Consider the following 20,872-nt stretch of genomic DNA (forward strand, 5'->3'; position numbering starts at 1 on the left):
CATTTATGTAATTTTACACAATGTTTAGACTGTTATTAAAAGAAATCTGTCTGATATCACCGGTCATTTTCAGATAGTCCTGATAGTACACTACTTGTATGTTTCACTCAATTACTATCAGAACATTTTGATGTGTCATTTCAAAATAAAGGCCCTTTAAATTATAACAATATTTTATTTCAACACAATGTTTAGACTGTTATTAAAATGAATCTGTCTGATATCACAGGTCAATTTCATATAGTCCTGATAGTACACTACTTGTATGTGTCACTCATTTAATAACAGAACATTTTGATGTGTCATTTCAAAATAAAGGCCCTTTAAATTGTAACATTTATGTAATTTTACACAATGTTTAGACTGTTATTAAAAGAAATCTGTCTGATATCACAGTTCAATTTCATATAGTCCTGATAGTACACTACTTGTATGTTTCACTCACTTAAAATCAGAACATTTTGATGTGTCATTTCAAAATAAGGGCCATTTAAATTGTAACATTTATGTAATTTTACACAATGTTTAGACTGTTATTAAAAGAAATCTGTCTGATATCACAGGTCAATTTCAGATAGTCCTGATAGTACACTACTTGTATGTTTCACTCAATTACTATCAGAACATTTTGATGTGTCATTTTAAAATAAAAGCCCTTTAAATTGTAACATTTATGTAATTTTACACAATGTTTAGACTGTTATTAAAAGGAATCTGTCTGATATCATAGGTCAATTTCATATAGTCCTGATAGTACACTACTTGTATGTTTCACTCAATTACTATCAGAACATTTTGATGTGTCATTTTAAAATAAAAGCCCTTTAAATTGTAACATTTATGTAATTTTACACAATGTTTAGACTGTTATTAAAAGAAATCTGTCTGATATCACAGTTCAATTTCATATAGTCCTGATAGTACACTACTTGTATGTTTCACTCAATTACTATCAGAACATTTTGATGTGTCATTTCAAAATAAAGGCCCTTTAAATTATAACAATATTTTATTTCAACACAATGTTTAGACTGTTATTAAAATGAATCTGTCTGATATCACAGGTCAATTTCATATAGTCCTGATAGTACACTACTTGTATGTTTCACTCACTTAAAATCAGAACATTTTGATGTGTCATTTCAAAATAAGGGCCATTTAAATTGTAACATTTATGTAATTTTACACAATGTTTAGACTGTTATTAAAAGAAATCTGTCTGATATCACAGTTCAATTTCAGATAGTCCTGATAGTACACTACTTGTATGTTTCACTCAATTACTATCAGAACATTTTGATGTGTCATTTTAAAATAAAAGCCCTTTAAATTGTAACATTTATGTAATTTTACACAATGTTTAGACTGTTATTAAAATAAATCTGTCTGATATCACAGTTCAATTTCAGATAGTCCTGATAGTACACTACTTGTATGTTTCACTCAATTACTATCAGAACATTTTGATGTGTCATTTTAAAATAAAAGCCCTTTAAATTGTAACATTTATGTAATTTTACACAATGTTTAGACTGTTATTAAAAGAAATCTGTCTGATATCACAGTTCAATTTCATATAGTCCTGATAGTACACTACTTGTATGTGTCACTCATTTAATAACAGAACATTTTGATGTGTCATTTTAAAATAAAAGCCCTTTAAATTGTAACATTTATGTAATTTTACACAATGTTTAGACTGTTATTAAAAGAAATCTGTCTGATATCTCAGTTCAATTTCATATAGTCCTGATAGTACACTACTTGTATGTGTCACTCATTTAATAACAGAACATTTTGATGTGTCATTTCAAAATAAGGGCCGTTTAAATTGTAACATTTATGTAATTTTACACAATGTTTAGACTGTTATTAAAAGAAATCTGTCTGATATCACAGTTCAATTTCAGATAGTCCTGATAGTACACTACTTGTATGTTTCACTCAATTACTATCAGAACATTTTGATGTGTCATTTCAAAATAAAGGCCCTTTAAATTATAACAATATTTTATTTCAACACAATGTTTAGACTGTTATTAAAAGAAATCTGTCTGATATCACAGGTAAATTTCATATAGTCCTGATAGTACACTACTTGTATGTTTCACTCACTTAAAATCAGAACATTTTCATGTGTCATATCAAAATAAGGGCCATTTAAATTGTAACATTTATGTAATTTTACACAATGTTTAGACTGTTATTAAAAGAAATCTGTCTGATATCACAGTTCAATTACAGATAGTCCTGATAGTACACTACTTGTATGTTTCACTCAATTACTATCAGAACATTTTGATGTGTCATTTCAAAATAAAGGCCCTTTAAATTATAACAATATTTTATTTCAACACAATGTTTAGACTGTTATTAAAAGAAATCTGTCTGATATCACAGTTCAATTACAGATAGTCCTGATAGTACACTACTTGTATGTTTCACTCAATTACTATCAGAACATTTTGATGTGTCATTTTAAAATAAGGGCCATTTAAATTGTAACATTTATGTAATTTTACACAATGTTTAGACTGTTATTAAAAGAAATCTGTCTGATATCACAGTTCAATTTCATATAGTCCTGATAGTACACTACTTGTATGTGTCACTCAATTACTATCAGAACATTTTCATGTGTCATTTTAAAATAAAAGCCCTTTAAATTGTAACATTTATGTAATTTTACACAATGTTTAGACTGTTATTAAAAGAAATCTGTCTGATATCACAGTTCAATTTCATATAGTCCTGATAGTACACTACTTGTATGTGTCACTCATTTAATAACAGAACATTTTGATGTGTGATTTTAAAATAAAAGCCCTTTAAATTGTAACATTTATGTAATTTTACACAATGTTTAGACTGTTATTAAAAGAAATCTGTCTGATATCTCAGTTCAATTTCATATAGTCCTGATAGTACACTACTTGTATGTGTCACTCATTTAATAACAGAACATTTTGATGTGTCATTTCAAAATAAAGGCCCTTTAAATTATAACAATATTTTATTTCAACACAATGTTTAGACTGTTATTAAAATGAATCTGTCTGATATCACAGGTCAATTTCATATAGTCCTGATAGTACACTACTTGTATGTTTCACTCACTTAAAATCAGAACATTTTCATGAGTCATTTCAAAATAAGGGCCATTTAAATTGTAACATTTATGTAATTTTACACAATGTTTAGACTGTTATTAAAAGAAATCTGTCTGATATCACAGTTCAATTTCATATAGTCCTGATAGTACACTACTTGTATGTTTCACTCCCTTAAAATCAGAACATTTTGATGTGTCATTTCAAAATAAGGGCCATTTAAATTGTAACATTTATGTAATTTTACACAATGTTTAGACTGTTATTAAAAGAAATCTGTCTGATATCACCGGTCAATTTCAGATAGTCCTGATAGTACACTACTTGTATGTTTCACTCAATTACTATCAGAACATTTTGATGTGTCATTATAAAATACAAGCCCTTTAAATTGTAACATTTATGTAATTTTACACAATGTTTAGACTGTTATTAAAATAAATCTGTCTGATATCACAGTTCAATTTCATATAGTCCTGATAGAACACTACTTGTATGTTTCACTCAATTAAAATAAGAACATTTTGATGTGTCATTTCAAAATAAGGGCCATTTAAATTGTAACATTTATGTAATTTTACCCAATGTTTAGGCTGTTATTAAAAGAAATCTGTCTGATATCACAGTTCAATTTCATATAGTCCTGATAGTACACTACTTGTATGTTTCACTCACTTAAAATCAGAACATTTTGATGTGTCATTTCAAAATAAGGGCCCTTTAAATTGTAACATTTATGTAATTTTACACAATGTTTAGACTGTTATTAAAAGAAATCTGTCTGATATCACAGTTCAATTTCATATAGTCCTGATAGTACACTACTTGTATGTTTCACTCAATTACTATCAGAACATTTTGATGTGTCATTTTAAAATAAAAGCCCTTTAAATGGTAACATTTATGTAATTTTACACAATGTTTAGACTGTTATTAAAAGGAATCTGTCTGATATCACAGTTCAATTTCAGATAGTCCTGATAGTACACTACTTGTATGCATCACTCACTTAAAATCAGAACATTTTGATGTGTCATTTCAAAATAAAGGCCCTTTAAATTATAACAATATTTTATTTCAACACAATGTTTAGACTGTTATTAAAAGGAATCTGTCTGATATCACAGGTCAATTTCATATTGTCCTGATAGCACACTACTTGTATGTGTCACTCACTTAATATCAGAACATTTTGATGTGTCATTTCAAAATAAAGGCCCTTTAAATTATAAAAATATTTTATTTCAACACAATGTTTAGACTGTTATTAAAAGGAATCTGTCTGATATCACAGGTCAATTTCATATTGTCCTGATAGCACACTACTTGTATGCTTCACTCACTTAAAATCAGAACATTTTGATGTGTCATTTCAAAATAAAGGCCCTTTAAATTATAATATTTATGTAATTTTACACAATGTTTAGACTGTTATTAAAAGAAATCTGTCTGATATCACAGTTCAATTTCAGATAGTCCTGATAGTACACTACTTGTATGTGTCACTCACTTAATATCAGAACATTTTGATGTGTCATTTCAAAATAAAGGCCCTTTAAATTATAAAAATATTTTATTTCAACACAATGTTTAGACTGTTATTAAAAGAAATCTGTCTGATATCACAGTTCAATTTCAGATAGTCCTGATAGTACACTACTTGTATGTTTCACTCAATTACTATCAGAACATTTTGATGTGTCATTTTAAAATAAAAGCCCTTTAAATTGTAACATTTATGTAATTTTACACAATGTTTAGACTGTTATTAAAAGGAATCTGTCTGATATCACAGTTCAATTTCATATAGTCCTGATAGTACACTACTTGTATGTTTCACTCAATTACTATCAGAACATTTTGATGTGTCATTTTAAAATAAAAGCCCTTTAAATTGTAACATTTATGTAATTTTACACAATGTTTAGACTGTTATTAAAAGAAATCTGTCTGATATCACAGTTCAATTTCAGATAGTCCTGATAGTACACTACTTGTATGCGTCACTCACTTAAAATCAGAACATTTTGATGTGTCATTTCAAAATAAAGGCCCTTTAAATTATAACAATATTTTATTTCAACACAATGTTTAGACTGTTATTAAAAGGAATCTGTCTGATATCACAGGTCAATTTCATATTGTCCTGATAGCACACTACTTGTATGTGTCACTCACTTAATATCAGAACATTTTGATGTGTCATTTCAAAATAAAGGCCCTTTAAATTATAAAAATATTTTATTTCAACACAATGTTTAGACTGTTATTAAAAGGAATCTGTCTGATATCACAGGTCAATTTCATATTGTCCTGATAGCACACTACTTGTATGCTTCACTCACTTAAAATCAGAACATTTTGATGTGTCATTTCAAAATAAAGGCCCTTTAAATTATAATATTTATGTAATTTTACACAATGTTTAGACTGTTATTAAAAGAAATCTGTCTGATATCACAGTTCAATTTCAGATAGTCCTGATAGTACACTACTTGTATGTGTCACTCACTTAATATCAGAACATTTTGATGTCATTTCAAAATAAAGGCCCTTTAAATTATAAAAATATTTTATTTCAACACAATGTTTAGACTGTTATTAAAAGAAATCTGTCTGATATCACAGTTCAATTTCAGATAGTCCTGATAGTACACTACTTGTATGTTTCACTCAATTACTATCAGAACATTTTGATGTGTCATTTTAAAATAAAAGCCCTTTAAATTGTAACATTTATGTAATTTTACACAATGTTTAGACTGTTATTAAAAGGAATCTGTCTGATATCACAGTTCAATTTCATATAGTCCTGATAGTACACTACTTGTATGTTTCACTCAATTACTATCAGAACATTTTGATGTGTCATTTTAAAATAAAAGCCCTTTAAATTGTAACATTTATGTAATTTAACACAATGTTTAGACTGTTATTAAAAGAAATCTGTCTGATATCACAGTTCAATTTCAGATAGTCCTGATAGTACACTACTTGTATGCGTCACTCACTTAAAATCAGAACATTTTGATGTGTCATTTCAAAATAAAGGCCCTTTAAATTATAACAATATTTTATTTCAACACAATGTTTAGACTGTTATTAAAAGGAATCTGTCTGATATCACAGGTCAATTTCATATAGTCCTGATAGCACACTACTTGTATGCTTCACTCACATAAAATCAGAACATGTTGATGTGTCATTTCAAAATAAAGGCCCTTTAAATTATAATATTTATGTAATTTTACACAATGTTTAGACTGTTATTAAAAGAAATCTGTCTGATATCACAGTTCAATTTCAGATAGTCCTGATAGTACACTACTTGTATGTGTCACTCACTTAATATCAGAACATTTTGATGTGTCATTTCAAAATAAAGGCCCTTTAAATTATAAAAATATTTTATTTCAACACAATGTTTAGACTGTTATTAAAAGAAATCTGTCTGATATCACAGTTCAATTGCAGATAGTCCTGATAGTACACTACTTGTGTGTTTCACTCAATTACTATCAGAACATTTTGATGTGTCATTTTAAAATAAAAGCCCTTTAAATTGTAACATTTATGTAATTTTACACAATGTTTAGACTGTTATTAAAAGAAAGCTGTCTGATATCACAGTTCAATTTCATATAGTCCTGATAGTACACTACTTGTATGTGTCACTCACTTAATAACAGAACATTTTGATGTGTCATTTCAAAATAAATGCCCTTTAAATTATAACATTTATGTAATTTTACACAATGTTTAGACTGTTATTAAAAGGAATCTGTCTGATATCACAGTTCAATTTCATATCGTCCTGATAGTACACTACTTGTATGTGTCACTCAATTACTATAAGAACATTTTGATGTGTCATTTTAAAATAAAAGCCCTTTAAATTGTAACATTTATGTAATTTTACACAATGTTTAGACTGTTATTAAAAGAAATCTGTCTGATATCACAGTTCAATTTCAGATAGTCCTGATAGTACACTACTTGTATGCGTCACTCACTTAAAATCAGAACATTTTGATGTGTCATTTCAAAATAAAGGCCCTTTAAATTATAACAATATTTTATTTCAACACAATGTTTAGACTGTTATTAAAAGAAATCTGTCTGATATCACAGGTCAATTTCATATAGTCCTGATAGCACACTACTTGTATGCTTCACTCACTTAAAATCAGAACATTTTGATGTGTCATTTCAAAATAAAGGCCCTTTAAATTATAATATTTATGTAATTTTACACAATGTTTAGACTGTTATTAAAAGAAATCTGTCTGATATCACAGTTCAATTTCAGATATTCCTGATAGTACACTACTTGTATGTGTCACTCACTTAATATCAGAACATTTTGATGTGTCATTTCAAAATAAAGGCCCTTTAAATTATAAAAATATTTTATTTCAACACAATGTTTAGACTGTTATTAAAAGAAATCTGTCTGATATCACAGTTCAATTTCAGATAGTCCTGATAGTACACTACTTGTATGTTTCACTCAATTACTATCAGAACATTTTGATGTGTTATTTTAAAATAAAAGCCCTTTAAATTGTAACATTTATGTAATTTTACACAATGTTTAGACTGTTATTAAAAGAAAGCTGTCTGATATCACAGTTCAATTTCATATAGTCCTGATAGTACACTACTTGTATGTGTCACTCACTTAATAACAGAACATTTTGATGTGTCATTTCAAAATAAATGCCCTTTAAATTATAACATTTATGTAATTTTACACAATGTTTAGACTGTTATTAAAAGGAATCTGTCTGATATCACAGTTCAATTTCATATAGTCCTGATAGTACACTACTTGTATGTTTCACTCAATTACTATCAGAACATTTTGATGTGTCATTTTAAAATAAAAGCCCTTTAAATTGTAACATTTATGTAATTTTACACAATGTTTAGACTGTTATTAAAAGAAATCTGTCTGATATCACAGTTCAATTTCAGATAGTCCTGATAGTACACTACTTGTATGCGTCACTCACTTAAAATCAGAACATTTTGATGTGTCATTTCAAAATAAAGGCCCTTTAAATTATAACAATATTTTATTTCAACACAATGTTTAGACTGTTATTAAAAGGAATCTGTCTGATATCACAGGTCAATTTCATATAGTCCTGATAGCACACTACTTGTATGCTTCACTCACTTAAAATCAGAACATTTTGATGTGTCATTTCAAAATAAAGGCCCTTTAAATTATAATATTTATGTAATTTTACACAATGTTTAGACTGTTATTAAAAGAAATCTGTCTGATATCGCAGTTCAATTTCAGATAGTCCTGATAGTACACTACTTGTATGTGTCACTCACTTAATATCAGAACATTTTGATGTGTCATTTCAAAATAAAGGCCCTTTAAATTATAAAAATATTTTATTTCAACACAATGTTTAGACTGTTATTAAAAGAAATCTGTCTGATATCACAGTTCAATTTCAGATAGTCCTGATAGTACACTACTTGTATGTTTCACTCAATTACTATCAGAACATTTTGATGTGTCATTTTAAAATAAAAGCCCTTTAAATTGTAACATTTATGTAATTTTACACAATGTTTAGACTGTTATTAAAAGAAATCTGTCTGATATCACAGTTCAATTTCAGATAGTCCTGATAGTACACTACTTGTATGTTTCACTCACTTAAAATCAGAACATTTTGATGTGTCATTTCAAAATAAGGGCCCTTTAAATTGTAACATTTATGTAATTTTACACAATGTTTAGACTGTTATTAAAAGGAATCTGTCTGATATCACAGGTCAATTTCATATAGTCCTGATAGTACACTACTTGTATGTTTCACTCAATTACTATCAGAACATTTTGATGTGTCATTTCAAAATAAAGGCCCTTTAAATTATAACAATATTTTATTTCAACACAATGTTTAGACTGTTCTTAAAATAAATCTGTCTGATATCACAGTTCAATTTCATATAGTCCTGATAGTACACTACTTGTTTGTTTCACTCACTTAAAATCAGAACATTTTGATGTGTCATTTCAAAATAAGGGCCATTTAAATTGTAACATTTATGTAATTTTACACAATGTTTAGACTGTTATTAAAAGAAATCTGTCTGATATCACAGTTCAATTTCATATAGTCCTGATAGTACACTACTTGTATGTTTCACTCACTTAAAATCAGAACATTTTGATGTGTCATTTCAAAATAAGGGCCATTTAAATTGTAACATTTATGTAATTTTACACAATGTTTAGACTGTTATTAAAAGGAATCTGTCTGATATCACAGGTCAATTTCATATAGTCCTGATAGTACACTACTTGTATGTTTCACTCAATTACTATCAGAACATTTTGATGTGTCATTTCAAAATAAAGGCCCTTTAAATTATAACAATATTTTATTTCAACACAATGTTTAGACTGTTATTAAAATGAATCTGTCTGATATCACAGTTCAATTTCATATAGTCCTCATAGTACACTACTTGTATGTTTCACTCACTTAAAATCAGAACATTTTCATGTGTCATTTCAAAATAAGGGCCATTTAAATTGTAACATTTATGTAATTTTACACAATGTTTAGAGTGTTATTAAAAGAAATCTGTCTGATATCACAGTTCAATTTCATATAGTCCTGATAGTACACTACTTGTATGTTTCACTCACTTAAAATCAGAACATTTTGATGTGTCATTTCAAAATAAGGGCCATTTAAATTGTAACATTTATGTAATTTTACACAATGTTTAGACTGTTATTAAAAGAAATCTGTCTGATATCACCGGTCAATTTCAGATAGTCCTGATAGTACACTACTTGTATGTTTCACTCACTTAATATCAGAACATTTTGACGTGTCATTTCAAAATAAAGGCCCTTTAAATTATAAAAATATTTTATTTCAACACAATGTTTAGACTGTTATTAAAAAAACTCTGTCTGATATCACAGGTCAATTTCATATAGTCCTGATAGTACACTACTTGTATGTTTCACTCAATTACTATCAGAACATTTTGATGTGTCATTTCAAAATAAGGGCCGTTTAAATTGTAACATTTATGTAATTTTACACAATGTTTAGACTGTTATTAAAAGAAATCTGTCTGATATCACAGCTCAATTTTATATAGCCCTGATAGTACATCACTTGTATCTTTCACTCACTTAAAATCAGAACATTTTGATTTGTCATTTCAAAATAAGGGCCATTTAAATTGTAACATTTATGTAATTTTACACAATGTTTAGACTGTTATTAAAAGAAATCTGTCTGATATCACAGTTCAATTTCATATAGTCCTGATAGTACACTACTTGTATGTTTCACTCACTTAAAATCAGAACATTTTGATGTGTCATTTCAAAATAAAGGCCCTTTAAATCATAAAAACATTTTATTTCAACACAATGTTTAGACTGTTATTAAAAAAAATCTGTCTGATATCACAGGTCAATTTCATATAGTCCTGATAGTACACAAATTGTATATTTCACTTAATTACTATCAGAACATTTTGATGTGTCATTTTAAAATAAAAGCCCTTTAAATTATAAAAATATTTTATTTCAACACAATGTTTAGACTGTTATTAAAAAAATCTGTCTGATATCACAGCTCAATTTTATATAGCCCTGATAGTACACCACTTGAATGTTTCACGCACTTAAAATCAGAACATTTTGATGTGTCATTTCAAAATAAAGGCCCTTTAAATTATAACAATATTTTATTTCAACACAATGTTTAGACTGTTATTAAAAGGAATCTGTCTGATATCACAGTTCAATTTCATATAGTCCTGATAGTACACTACTTGTATGTTTCACTCAATTACTATCAGAACATTTTGATGTGTCATTTCAAAATAAAGGCCCTTTAAATTGTAACATTTATGTAATTTTACACAATGTTTAGACTGTTATTAAAAGGAATCTGTCTGATATCACAGGTCAATTTCATATAGTCCTGATAGTACACTACTTGTATGTTTCACTCACTTAATATCAGAACATTTTGATGTGTCATTTCAAAATAAAGGCCCTTTAAATCATGAAATGAAATATGAAATTGACCTGTGATATCACACAGATTCATTTTAATAACAGTCAAAACTTTTGTTAAAATAAAAATATTGTTATAATTTAAACGGCCTTTATTTTGAAATGACACATCAAAATGTTCTGTTATTAAGTGAGTGACACATACAAGTAGTGTACTATCAGGACTATATGATATTGACCTGTGATATCAGACAGATTTATTTTAATAACAGTCTAAACATTGTGTTGAAATAAAATATTGTTATAATTTAAAGGGCCTTTATTTTAAAATGACACATCAAAATGTTCTGATAGTAATTGAGTGAAACATACAAGTAGTGTACTATCAGGACTATATGAAATTGACCTGTGATATCAGACAGATTTATTTTAATAACAGTCTAAACGTTGTGTTGAAATAAAATATTGTTATAATTTAAAGGGCCTTTATTTTGAAATGACACATCAAATTGTTCTGATTTTAAGTGAGTGACACATACAAGTAGTGTACTATCAGGACTATCTGAAATTGAACTGTGATATCAGACAGATTTCTTTTAATAACAGTCTAAACATTGTGTTGAAATAAAATATTGTTATAATTTAAAGGGCCTTTATTTTGAAATGACACATCAAAATGTTCTGATTTTAAGTGAGTGACACATACAAGTAGTGTACTATCAGGACTATCTGAAATTGAACTGTGATATCAGACAGATTTCTTTTAATAACAGTCTAAACATTGTGTAAAATTACATAAATGTTACAATTTAAATGGCCCTTATTTTGAAATGACACATCAAAATGTTCTGATATTAGTTGAGTGAAACATACAAGTTGTGTCCTATCAGAACTATATGAAATTGACCTGTGAAATCAGACAGATTTATTTTAATAACAGTCTAAACATTGTGTTGAAATAAAATATTTTTATAATTTAAAGGGCCTTTATTTTGAAATGACACATCAAAATGTTCTGATTTTAAGTGAGTGACACATACAAGTAGTGTACTATCAAGACTATCTGAAATTGAACTGTGATATCAGACAGATTTCTTTTAATAACAGTCTAAACATTGTGTAAAATTACATAAATGTTACAATTTAAAGGGCTTTTATTTTGAAATGACACATTATAATGCCCTGCTATTAAGTGAGTGACACATACAAGTTTTATTATTAGTAGTAGTATTATTAGTATTATTATTATTTAATTAACATAATTGTTATAATTTACAGGGCTTTTATTTTGTGTACTACCAGGACTACATGAAATTGACATGTGATATCAGACATAACATGTGATATCATGTGGATTCCTTTTAATACCACTCCATAGCATAATGTCGTGATATTAAGGGGGGGACTTTTATTTTGAAATGTGTTCTTTCTCACGCTTGCCGAAATGTTCAGTGTATGCGCGCTCTAAGAAACAGCGTGGGGGCTAGTTTGACCAAGCGTTTTGAAGTGGGGGCTGGCTTGACCGCAGTCTAATTTCAGTATCTAGATTAGGTTTTTAACCTAGCGTTAGGTACTTAACGCCAGCTAACTAGGTTAGCCAACTCAGGTTAGCTAAGTTAAGTAACTTGTTTGGTGAAAATGACGGTGGTGAAACGGAAAGAGTGATTGAGGCCGAGGGCGGGGTTTGGGCAGTTACACGGCCCTGTTTCCCATATGTGCCGCTCCATTTCTGAGTCCAATTTGCCTCTACTGCGCAAGCGCACGCAAGATGACGTCCTGTCCATACTTATATACAGTCTATAGTGCAGACAAGCTTATGAGACACTTGTGATTAACCTTCCTGTATATAGTTCCTGTCACCCAAATTTCTTTTATTAATGGCACTTTTACATCAGAAGAAAAAAAATCATAACTTCCAATGGAAGTCAATGGAAAAAGATTATTTTGGAACATTTCTATTGGTCCATTCACAATAAAATCATGGCAAAAAGAGAAAAGATGTACATCTTTGACTTACAGCAGTTGAGTCTAAGTTACAAGCAGTTCTGAATTTGTTTTCCCAGTGGTAACAAACTGAGAAATGACAGCTTCAATACACATTTCTTGAGGTTCCATATTATTAAATACAGCATTGAATGTAGAGTTGATTTTAAAGAGAACGCGTTCCAACCTTTGTTTATAGAAAATAAGAGCAGTGGAGTCTCTGCTTTGTTCTGTGTGCTCAATCAGTCTTCTTTAGAGGGCATCCCATCTTGGTTTGAATGTTACGTAAAAGAAAGAAGCCAATGGTTGTAATAATACAAGTCACTTCTGCTACCCAGAATGCACTGTCCCAGCCATAGTGTTTTGCAATGGTGCTGAATGGTAACCCAGACAGGAAACCTCCAACTGACGAAAAACAAAAGACATGCTTGTTACTGAAGTGATCATATCATGTCATTGTATTTAGTATAAAAGTATAATGCACTAAAAGTATTTTGTGACCGTGACTTTACTAGATCTTACCATTTGCCATTAAGGCAACAATAGCATGTGAAGTCCCACAGTAGTTAGAGGGAGCGCTCTCGTTGGCGATGACTCCAAACAGAGCAATTGGTCCATAAGAGGAGAAGCCAAAAACAGCACCAAGAGAGAGGATCCAAACCTAAAGAGGTTGTACTTTTTAATATAACATGTTTTACTTTAACGTTTCATGTTGGCTGTATTTTAAATACACTATATAAAAAGTATTTGAACACCTGCCAAGAAGAATTAGAATCTATGAGCTTGTAGGATGTAAAAGGTAGCTATAATTTTGTCACTGCACTGAAATATCTACAATTAATACCAAGGTTTCAAACTCAGAGAAAATGTGTATATTTTATATTTAGTAACAGAGATTTTTTTTTTACCTGTAGAAAAACAACAGATGTTTCCCCAACAGTCCACAACCTTGTTCAGTGCATTATTATAATAAAAAAAAACGGTGTAAATTCCTTTAATTGTTAGGAATGGACTTTTTTCTACTCCTTCCTACTTTTTTGTATAACAGCAACAGTACATTTTTGTTCAAATGACTGAAAGGCTCTGCACTCACATTTGAGCTTTCCTGTGTAACAGTTGTTCGGAAGAGGTACATAGAGACACACATCCCTGCCATCATGGAGAGCAGGAGGCCGTGACGGGGGTTACCGTATGCACGCAGTCCTTGCTGTAAAAAAATAAAATGAACATTTTACTGCAAAGTATTCATGCTGTCGTTAATTATAATGAATTTATCTCAGGGTGTAATATGCAAGCACTTCTTTGAATTTCACTATTGACCAATGAGAGCCCTGAAAGCAGTAATTGGAGGAGGAGCCTTCCCTTTAAAACCAGGGAGCTGAGGTCTCTAGAATGGATGAATGGATTTTAAAGCTACTATGACTACTCTTTTCTAGTATTTTATCTCATATTGATCTCTCTTGTGTTGGGGGTGTGCTTATGGTCGGCAAATTGTCAGCACACTCCAAACTGTCTTACAGAAGAGGCTTGGTTGTTTGACCCTCCTTGGGTTTCAAACAGGGATGGGAGCTGCAACACATTTAACACCATGCAGGACTCATTAGGCTAGAGAGCAGGCGTCACCCACATGCTTTTAAATATGATCTAGGGACATTTAAAACACTTGCTTTTTGTTTTATTAATTTTTTTTTAGGGAAGTGTGATCTTGTTCCCATTTTAATTTCTTTGATGCCATTCAGTGTCTGCTTCTCTTTGTGTGGTACTACCTAGCACAGGACATTGTACTGCATGTCTATGTGTAGATTTAATAGCTCTTCTACTAACTAAAAAGCACTTATGCTAGTACTTCACTTTTGAAGTTGGTGTTTAGGTATAAACTCACCCGTGCCACAGCCCTGTCTGACAGGTATCCAGCTGCTAAACTTCCCAGAAGCCCTCCAATCTCCAAAGCACTCATGTAAGAACTACCTGTGGGTAAAAAGTCAGTGCCATTCACAAACAGTAACTGTAGTGACTGTATGAAGCTTTGAACTGCTTTACTAAGTCAAAATATGTTATAACTGGATGTCACATAGTGAAATGTAAAGTACAGCTGGCCCAAAAAACTTTTAATGGCAAATTTATTCCTAAGTCATTTGACATTCACATAATTTTAACATGTAAATGGTTAAGAAAAGGCCTTTTTTATTTATTTTTGGTTAACATAGAGGAATACACTACCCATCAGTGCTGACTGGCCCTTGTCCTGGATAAGGAATAGCTGTCCCCAGTCTGTGCAAGCAGTCTTGACCCCAAATACCACCAGGTAGCCTAGCGACAGTACCCACAGATAAGGGGACAGGAGGAACTCTTTCAGTGTGCTGTCATCCCTGCTGGACCCTGAAATTTAGATGCAGGAGATTAAGGAGGGTTTGTTTTTAAGGGATTTAAACAGTAACTTGCTGAATTGCAGCCAAACTCACTACAGGGTAACAAAAACAAGGTCTAGAACATTTGGCTTTGTGGTTATGATTGTCTCAAGGACTGTTTTTCACAGTGATGGCCGACCAAATCAATGTCACAAGTGAGGAATAAATCGATAGCTTAAGAAAAATCATTTGCAATACATTAACAAAGACCTATTCCTTGTATTTGACATTGAAAAAAGGTGAATTTCAATAAGTGGTTAAAAGGCATATGTTCCTAAACTTCTTTTTACATCACTGTAACAGCCAGTGGACTAACTTTGTTCTGTTGATACCCTTTCTGCCCATGCTTATCTCACGTGAGGGGCACAATAGTACAGACTCCAGTACGACACTGTGTGAGTGTCCTTGCACACTAAAGAACATGAATCAGCATGTACACACACCTTTGCCCGATGGTTGAGTCCAAGAGTTCACACTTGCAAGATCAGGCCTTTTTTCTCTTGGAGAACAGGCACAAAGAAAGTACAAAGAGCTTATAGAATATGTACTTTAGAAAGTAAAGCACATCATGTCTACGATTATAGCTGTGAGCATGCACAGTATTTGGGCAGTATGGGTTAAAACTACATGTTAAAAAAGGAGTATCCGGAAAAGGTCATGCTCTTATCAATTTCTTACTCCTGACTGCTTGTAAAGATTAGCAGTGACCTACATCAGTGAGAACTATGCAGGTTATCTGGGACAATGCTCAATGCAAACAAAACACAGTAACATATTCCACATGACCCTGGTGACTTTTCACCATTGAAATGTGAGGCAAACATGCTCCTACCTGCTTTGCCCTTCTTTGCACCAGCATCAATATTGCGGAGACCGACATCACTTGGCTCATTACGGATCACCAGCAGGCAGAAGACGGACATGACCACGCAGGTCATTCCAGAGACGGACAGTGTTGACCTCCAGCTGTAGCTCTGAGCCAGGAGGGTGGCGATAATTGGACCCAGTCCTCCAGCCAAGTTCATACTACAGGATAGGACTGACCACCAGGTCCCAAACTGAGATGGTTCAAACCACTAAAAGGAAGAATGCAGCATATAGAATTATATAAATTATATAAATTAAATAATACAGGCATACATATATATATTTGCCACATTGACACTGCCAGTAAAATGTTTGAACACACCTTCTCATTCTCATCTCATTTATATCTTTTTCTATCTTAAAAAAATTATAAATTAAAGCCGAGGTAATACAGACTATGAAGGAACACAAAAAGAATCATTAAACTTGTGTTAAAAAGTGTTAAACTAAAATACTCTCCGAGAAATTTAGGTGGCTAAATTCTTATGCAACTTTTGGGAACTCTTGTTCTTCTTTTCCTGGGGCTGGTCCTGATGAGAGCTAGTTTCATCATAAGATATTTGATGTTTTTTGCGACTGTACTTGGGAATACTTTCATCAAAGTTCTTAATTAAATTGAATTGTTCCTTATTTCTTAAAGTCATTGGTGGCTAGCTTAAATCAACTCTCAGTTAAAGTTTATCCCCATTTAATTATTTCAGGAAGGAAAGGAGTGCTTTAAACACAGTTACACAAAGTTGGATAACTTTGCAAACTCTTTCTGTATGTTTAGCTAACTACCTAACATGTCCTTTTTACATGATTAGGATGTGTGTAATTTGCCTTACTCACTCAAAAATTACTCTGTTTCATCGTTAACTTGCACTAGGCACTGAACTTTGTTTTTTAACCTTTTTAAAGGCACATATCCATATAGCTGGATATAACTTAAACACAACCAAATTTTAATATTCGTATTTATATGAATGTGGAAAAAGTTCTTTACCCTCTTCTAATCAAGAGAAGGCTTTGCTCAGAAACAACTTAGTCCAGCACGAAAGTAAACAGCTTAGCGTTGCATATATTCCATGATTAGCATTCCAGCATTCAAAATGCATCTTATGCTGTGTTTCTCTGATGCGGAGACATGCTACTGAAAATTGCAGATGCACAGCAGTGGTAAAATGTGTAACAATTATTATTTTACAATGCATTATATTGTATAGGAAATGTCACACTGGTCACAAGTTCACACACTAGATAAAACACATGCATGGTTCTTAGTCTTGTGATCAACTGTACATTAAAATCATATGCCTGTAAGACCTTTCAAACAAAAATGAATTGAATGGCATTGAATGACATTGGGAACTCCAACTATTTGTTCCCTTTATCCAAGCATGAGGGTGACCTCCATACCTTTCGCAATACTTTCCCACATGGGGGCCACCCCAGGCCCTGGCCGAGTCCATTCAGAAACCAGAGGGCAGAGAACGCAGCCACAGTGGAGGACCACGAGAACAGCACGTTGATGCCACCCACCATGAAGAGGCCAATGGAGAAAAGCCATCTTGCACTTATCTGATCGGAGAGCACCCCACTAATGAACTTGCTGATAGCATAGGCCAGTGACTGGCTGCTGGTGATAAGACCTACAGTGCACAAAGATGAAACAAGAAATCTTCAGCGTGTGGAAAATTTCATTATATTTCACAACAGGATATGAGAAAATAGTTCTCATATCATCTGTCATTTCAAGTTGGCTTAACTTACTGACCCACAACAAGGTTTTCTGTTTTATTTTTAAAGTGAGTAGAAGTACATCAAATTTGAGCAACAAATGTGAAACCTTAGAAGGCGAAACAACTTTAATACTAGGCCTGTCACGAAAACTGATTATTTTTCTAGAAGATATATTGTGTGACAGAAATTATTGTGATAAAAGAAATTGTCATTTTAAGACCATTTTACGCCACTAATATAAAATAATAGAATAATAATGCACTTACTTCCTATTAGAGAACTTATTCACTCATGTTCATGTTCATTCACTCATTCATTCATGTTAAAAGGACTCTCCTTATAAAATGATTGAAGTTATGTCCATATTTTATACAATAAGTCGTTCCATAATTATCATTAATGTGACAGGCCTATCTAATACATGTTTAAATTTCCAACTTGGGGTAGTCGGGGTAGCTACAGAAAAGCTACATGCATTCAAAGTATTAACACACTTTTAATATTAAATGATTATTAAATAAGCACATCTTACCCAAGTCGTCCTTATCCAACTTGATCTCCTGCATTAAGGAAGGCATCACAAAGGAAAATGTCTTCCTGTTGAAGTAATACAATGTGTAGCCCACAAACATGGCAAGAAAAATAGTGGTCCGATAGTAGCCATATCCAGACTTCGCCATGGTTCTGCCAGATTATCCACAGATACTGACAAATACTGAGTCCTCAAGCCAGTTTCCAGCAAAACACTGAGTTGGTGCTCAGCTCGAGCAGTACGGAGATATGAACTTTGCATCAGGATCCGCTGAGCAGCACAGAACCAGCAGGATGAGGAGAAAATGCTGTAATCAATAATGAGGTTAATGGTCAACCTGGAGGTGTTTTCTGTCTTACTGCTGCTTTCAAAGAAGCAGTACACTGATTAGGAACACACTGTACTATCACGTGAACATTGATTAGAAGTGAAAAACAAGCTTTAATCTTCTAGTTTCTGTACAGTCCTCTTTGTTACATCTCAAACCAATGAAAATGCATGTTATCCCACTTTTGCTGCTGCTGTAAACTTCAGTATAGGATGTAATTAAAGATAAACCTAATTTCAAGAGATTAATGATTGACTCTAAGGTCCAGTCTGGTTTCCAGCCTAGCCACATGATTGGTCTGGGGGAGTGAAAGAGAGGAAGATAACAAGAATGACAGGATTTAGGTTATTGGCTGGCTTCAAAGTTTGGGTACTAGATCACTGTGATTAAATCCCATATATAGAGCTCTTTTGAAGGTTATACCAGTGACTGAGCTCAATAGTTTAAGAGTTCAATAGCATTAGGTGAATTATGCCTTCTTGATCACTAACTCATTTAATTATTCATTCAAACACTGGCTTTCATTTCTTGCATTTAGTCTAAATTCTAAAAGCAGAGTAACTGGAAAACAGGAATAATCAAATGCACATAACTGACGAAGGGTGGGTGGTACAACAGTAATATAGAAAATATTATTATATTATATTATTATTATATTATTTCATAAATATGACGTGTCTGTGCAGTTAAGAAGGGATCATCTATAGTGTACAACCCAGATGGGGCCCATGTTAAACCCCTCCTGGTTCCATCACTGACCCTGATTGGCATCCATATGTGAGAGAAACATGGAACCAATTGACAAAACCTACTGCACACTCTTTGTATTGCTTGGCCTCTTTTAGAACTGCTGCAGATGCAGCATTGCTGAGTAGCATCAAAGCACGCTCTGAGGAAAGCACAGCAACTCAGTTCAGATACAACAGCTCACAGATGCCTTGTGCTGAGCAACATCACCCTTTGGAGTGATGTGGGGAGAGAGCGCCGTCTACCCACCCAGAGAGAGCAAGCCAAATAATGCTCTCTCAGGGCTCCATTAGCTGATGGCAAGCTACAGGAACAGGATTTGGACTGGCGATCTTTTATATTAATCTACAATGTAGAAAATAAATGAAATTTAATATATTGAAATAAAACATAAACTTTGAATGAGAAGGTGTGTCCAAATGTTTGACTTGTGCTGTATTTTTTTGGTGCAGAACAAAAACAAAACCAGACAAATTGTAAAAAATGGTCAAAAAGCAAAATTGAAGTGTATTAAAATGGGCAATTTTTGGCAGAATAATTATCTAGAATTAAATTATGCTAAATGTTACATGTACATATTTAAAACAGGGGGACTTCCTATAAATCTAACAGAAAGCTACATTTATTAAAAGCATTTATTTTACTCCTTTTATTACATTATTTCCTTGTATAATTTATTAGCATCTCAATCAGGACCAGTCTTCCAGCAGCAGGTCTCAGTCACTGCTGCTGCACTTCATACGTGGCAGGGCAGCTAAAGGTCAGAGCGGCGCTTCATCTGCGCAGCCTGTCAACACTAGCTGCTGGAAGTAAATCAGTCACTGTGGCGCTACACACACATTATCAGAGATTTATCAGAGGTTTAATACGCTGAATTCCTCGTAGAGAATACTGGGATTTAGTAAGCGCACGGGTAAGTTTAGGATGCGAAAACTTCCGTGAAGAGAAAGTTAGTTATTTACCTAAAAGACGGATCTGCTCTGGAGAAACATCATCAGCTCCTAAAACTCCTCTTCCACCCCTGACGGACTGCAGGATCCATATCTCAGTCAAGGTTTTTAATTCTGGCTGCATGAATCCAAATGACAGAACAGCAGATCAAAGTGTTTTAACGATGTTGTTGGTCTCGCCTATTTTCCAGTGACCAGGTGC

General features: G+C 32.1%; 1 protein-coding gene across 1 annotated transcript; it reads right to left on the reverse strand.

The window, feature by feature from the left end:
• Window positions 1-12,983: 12,983 nt before the first annotated feature.
• slc37a4a (solute carrier family 37 member 4a) lies at window positions 12,984-20,842 on the reverse strand. The gene is made up of 9 exons (XM_007260906.4): window positions 20,683-20,842; window positions 18,646-18,952; window positions 17,790-18,022; window positions 16,357-16,600; window positions 15,337-15,495; window positions 14,999-15,084; window positions 14,210-14,323; window positions 13,639-13,777; window positions 12,984-13,521 (listed from the first exon to the last, which is right to left on the reverse strand). The coding sequence occupies exons 2-9, from the start codon at window positions 18,791-18,793 to the stop codon at window positions 13,355-13,357; spliced, it is 1,290 nt and encodes a 429-aa protein (XP_007260968.2). The 5' UTR covers window positions 18,794-18,952; window positions 20,683-20,842; the 3' UTR covers window positions 12,984-13,354.
• Window positions 20,843-20,872: the final 30 nt, after the last annotated feature.

Source organism: Astyanax mexicanus, chromosome 18 (genome assembly GCF_023375975.1).
Source record: "Astyanax mexicanus isolate ESR-SI-001 chromosome 18, AstMex3_surface, whole genome shotgun sequence".
In the NCBI taxonomy this organism is placed as follows: Eukaryota; Metazoa; Chordata; class Actinopteri; order Characiformes; family Acestrorhamphidae; genus Astyanax; species Astyanax mexicanus.

Excerpts from the sequence above, each read along its gene's own strand:
- slc37a4a (XM_007260906.4), bottom strand. The coding sequence starts at position 18,793 with ATGGCGAAGTCTGGATATGGCTACTATCGGACCACTATTTTTCTTGCC. Across the intron at positions 18,023-18,645 it reads GTTGGATAAGGACGACTTGG|GTCTTATCACCAGCAGCCAG; the intron begins GTAAGATGTGCT and ends TGTGCACTGTAG. Across the intron at positions 13,778-14,209 it reads TTACACAGGAAAGCTCAAAT|GTTTGGATCCTCTCTCTTGG; the intron begins GTGAGTGCAGAG and ends CAACCTCTTTAG.